The sequence below is a fragment of the Sinocyclocheilus anshuiensis genome, unplaced genomic scaffold (assembly GCF_001515605.1).
Source record: "Sinocyclocheilus anshuiensis isolate Anshui unplaced genomic scaffold, SAMN03320099.WGS_v1.1 scaffold681, whole genome shotgun sequence".
In the NCBI taxonomy this organism is placed as follows: Eukaryota; Metazoa; Chordata; class Actinopteri; order Cypriniformes; family Cyprinidae; genus Sinocyclocheilus; species Sinocyclocheilus anshuiensis.
The window spans coordinates 1,122,027-1,126,028 of NW_015537978.1; the positions used below are offsets into that span (position 1 = coordinate 1,122,027).

Below are 4,002 nucleotides of genomic sequence, written 5' to 3' on the forward strand. Positions count from 1 at the left end.
CTGCACTATCCCATTTTTTTTTTTTTTTTTTTGTACTTTTTACATCTACAGCCATTCTGTGACCGTCCATCAGAGAACTTGAGCTCGGTTGCATCATTTTCAGTCTTTAACAACTATCATCCTATAGCTGGAAGCTTTTGTCATCTAGCTGATTTAAGATGACGTTTTTTTTTTTTTCACTTGATCACATTAATTTAAATGAAAAAATCTGCGATTATTTATTCTGCCTCATGTTGTTCCAAACTGTACGACTTTCTGGCTTCTGTGCGATGCAAATGGTAAATTAATAAAGAATATCCTGGCCACTATATTTCACATACTGAAAGTGAATGAGGACTAAGCCAGTCAAGCTTCAAAAAAAAAAAAAAGGCACCATAAAGTCTCCTGAACAATATTTCAGTCTATTTCTCACACAAAGCTATCATATGGAATGTAAGACTGGGAATATTGTAAATGAGTCATATAGACTACTTTGATGAAACTTTTACATTATGGAGCTTTTGTGCTCTTTTTGAAGCCTGAAAGCATGTTCAATGTAAATGCATACAAAAGAGCAACCCAAATATCTTTGAAAATCACTCCTTTTGTGTTCCGTGGAAGAAAGATAGTTAGGTTTGGAATGACATGAATACATGGCATAAACTAATACTATAAAGCGTATGTTACAGATCCACATGGAAAACACTTGGTCCAATCATCCTCCCTTTTTTTGTTTGTCCCTCTGGATAAATTTAAGAAAATTGGATGTATGTTTTTTTTTTTCTCATTTTGCTTGACAGATAAAGAGGTGATTCAGCGAGGCAGGGTGATAGAGAGGGGAGAGCTGGCTGTCGGGACACAGCTGGTCCAGGTGATTCCTCCTGGACTCTTCTGGAGGTTTCACATTACGGTTCACCACCCCGAATATGTGAAGTTCAACATCTCACTCACACGGGATGCTCTGCTGGGCATCTATGGCAGGAGGAATATACCACCTACTCACACGCAGGTAAACACATGCAAACACAAATACAGAAAATATAACAAGTTCTTTCCTTAAGAGTGTTGCACATTGTTTCATGTGCTATACAGTATATTTATAATATGTCTGTCAATGTATTAAAAATGAATGTAAAATGAATTACAATCAATTAATCCCATATTGATATTTGCATATTGATAAAGCCCCTAAAGGAAGATAATTTAAAGAGTTCCTTGCCATTGTCACCTTTGGCTTACACATTTGGGGTTTAAAAGACAATCAATATTAAGTAAAATTATCGATTTAACTGCACTGACACTCAGGATAAGAAAAAAACTGACACTAACTTTGCAACAGTTGACACTGTTATTTAGGGATGCACGATATTATCGGACTGATATCGAAATCGGCCGATAATGGTTTTAAATGTAAATATCGGCATCGGCCCGATATGAAAAATAATGCCGATATGTCTTGCCGATAAGAGGAATGCGTTAACTCACATGTGCTCAGGGTATGCTAGTGATTTGATCACGTCAGCGGTGTGGCTCATTCTTGAAGCAAAGTTTTGTCTGAATGATTATTAGATTGACTGTTTTGGATCGCTGCATTTAATCTGTGAAAGCATGTACAGAATGACGCTAATAGTAATAGCACGTGCAGCGGCAGCCTCCCTCAGGTTCTAATGCCCGCTCAGTAAGGAGTTTTAATCTGTAGGGGGCGCTGTTGGCCTACTTCTAATTAAATTAAAAGTAAAATAGCCTACACAAATAACATTTAGACTATTTCTGATTAAATAAAGCAGTAATTGATGTCATAAAATAATGAGTATGTATTAATTTAAAGGTCAGAAGCTATAGCTTACATGAAAAAAAAAAATCACAAACATGACACTTGTAAATTAAATAATTTTATACTGATTTATTCATTAATGTGTAATATGTTTTATTTTTTTTTAACAAATCGTAAGCTCTAAATGATTTTCAGAATTTTTACAACTCTTTTGCTTTAGACCATGTACAAATGTTAAATCTTAAAATAAAATGTTAGGGTTAACCTTGCATCTTTCTGGGAAAAAAATGCAGCGATTGATATATAGTTTATTTATAGTTATTTTCAAAGCTTCAATGTACTGTCAAAAAACCTTCATTATTGTTTATTTAATTCTAACAAATAAGTTCTTGTTAAAAACTAACCAAAATTAAAAATATTTTGCTTATAATTTCTGCACAGGAGAGGCTTGGTGTTGTTTCCAAACAAAAGGAAATATATCGGTATCGGTATCAGCCAAGATTAGTTTAAAAATATCGACATATCGGATATCGGCAAAAATCCAATATTGTGCATCCCTACTGTTATTCAAATGATTTGAGCTGACTAATGAAACTGTTATCTTCTCTAAAGCGTCTTATAGCTGAATTGAATTCATTTTGTAATTGATGAACTTTGCAACATTGACAGTTATTGAACTAAATTGAAACAACAGTGAACTAGCTGAGCTGAATAATGACACTGTTGTCTTCTGTAGAGCATCTGAAATTTAATTTGTTTCATAATTGATTCATTTTACAACATTAACACTATTTTCCTGTTTATTAATGTGATGCTGCTTTTAAATGATTTGTGACTTGACTTTACATTGCTGTGGCAAACGAGTAAAGCACTGAGTAAAAAATTATGAAAGTAGCATTTTAAAATATATTCCTTATTTTATTTACAGATTATTAAACATTAATCAGCTGCATCTCACACCATGAGCTGTGTGAAGTTTAAAAGTAGTTCAACTTTGAAACCCGTATCTCGAGACCCCTGTGTTTGTATTCTTTTGTTCTACAGTGTGAAAAATGTGCACAAAACCAGAAATTGTATATAAAATAATACTAATGTATAATAAATAATTATGTGTTTGTGTAAGACGGCATGTGAGAGAGTGTGTTTGTGTGTTTGAAAGAGAGTGTGTTATCAAACTTGTGCATCCATGCCCAGGTTTCGTCACGATTGCTCGTGTTGGTAAACGTTTTCTAAGTACATATTGTTATGACTGGCAGATAACAAGGAGGATCAGGAGCGTATCTAACGAGGTACTTCAGATGACCCCAAACATGCTAATTACATCTCATTATTCAGGAAATCATCTGAGATTAACTGTTCACTTTGCTCAAGAAATTAGAGCCCGGTGTAATTCAATTTAAGGCTTCTCGTTTTCGCCTCATTTGAATACGCGCTCGCATATGTAGGCGGAGGCAAAGCAAGAAGACTGGTTAATTGTTCCTGCTTAATGAAAAGCCTTCTTTTGTGCGTGCATGTCAGAATAGAGATGTTTACACTGCCACAGCTTCTGCGGGTTTACTTCGGCGCGCGTGCGAGTGTGTGTGTTCACTGAGGACTGACAGATCGCTACTGCACCGAGACTGTCAACTCCATTGCGGCTCCCATGATCGTTCCTCAGTTTCTCTGGCTGTCGTTAAAAGCAGTGGGGCTCTGGTGCAACTGCTGCCCTGCTGGCTCCTGCCTGTCAGCGTGAGAGTCATTACAGTCGATAGGGCTTCAGTGCCTCCACTGCTTCCAGAGTGACTCCGGAGGAGGAGAGGGACTCATTATAGCCAGAGGGTTCTGTAGTGCCTCGGAGAATGCCGCTCATTGATGTTTCTGATGTTTGTAACAGCTCTGTCTAAACACTGGCAATCCCCCCCCAAATACAGACAGACAGACACACACACCACGTATCTTTTCCAGTTTCCTTGGAGATAGATTCATCCCACTTACGGGATGGAAGTGACACAGTGGTGCGAGGTGATGAGACAGACGCTGAACACAGATATACTGATCGCCGGCTAAGTCAAACGAGCACAGATGTGAGCTGTAAACGCCTGGATGTGAACGTCTCCCATTTGCAGCGACTCTTGACTTGATCTGGACTCTGTGTGTGTGAATGTCAGCGTGTCTGGCCGTGTTTGCTCAAACTGCAGGCCTGTGTGTGTGTGTGTGTGTGTGTGTGTGTGTGTGTGTGTGTGTGTGTGTGTGTGTGTGTGTTTGTTGGA

At 37.6% G+C, this 4,002-nt stretch overlaps 1 protein-coding gene across 1 annotated transcript in view; it reads left to right on the forward strand.

Annotated features, from left to right (window-relative positions):
- The window catches only part of LOC107672860 (teneurin-1-like), a 110,654-nt gene that overhangs the window by 51,921 nt on the left and 54,731 nt on the right, over positions 1–4,002 (forward strand). Inside the window, 1 exon segment of the mRNA XM_016466238.1 lies at positions 780–988. Within this exon segment, the coding sequence (XP_016321724.1) occupies positions 780–988 (209 nt within the window).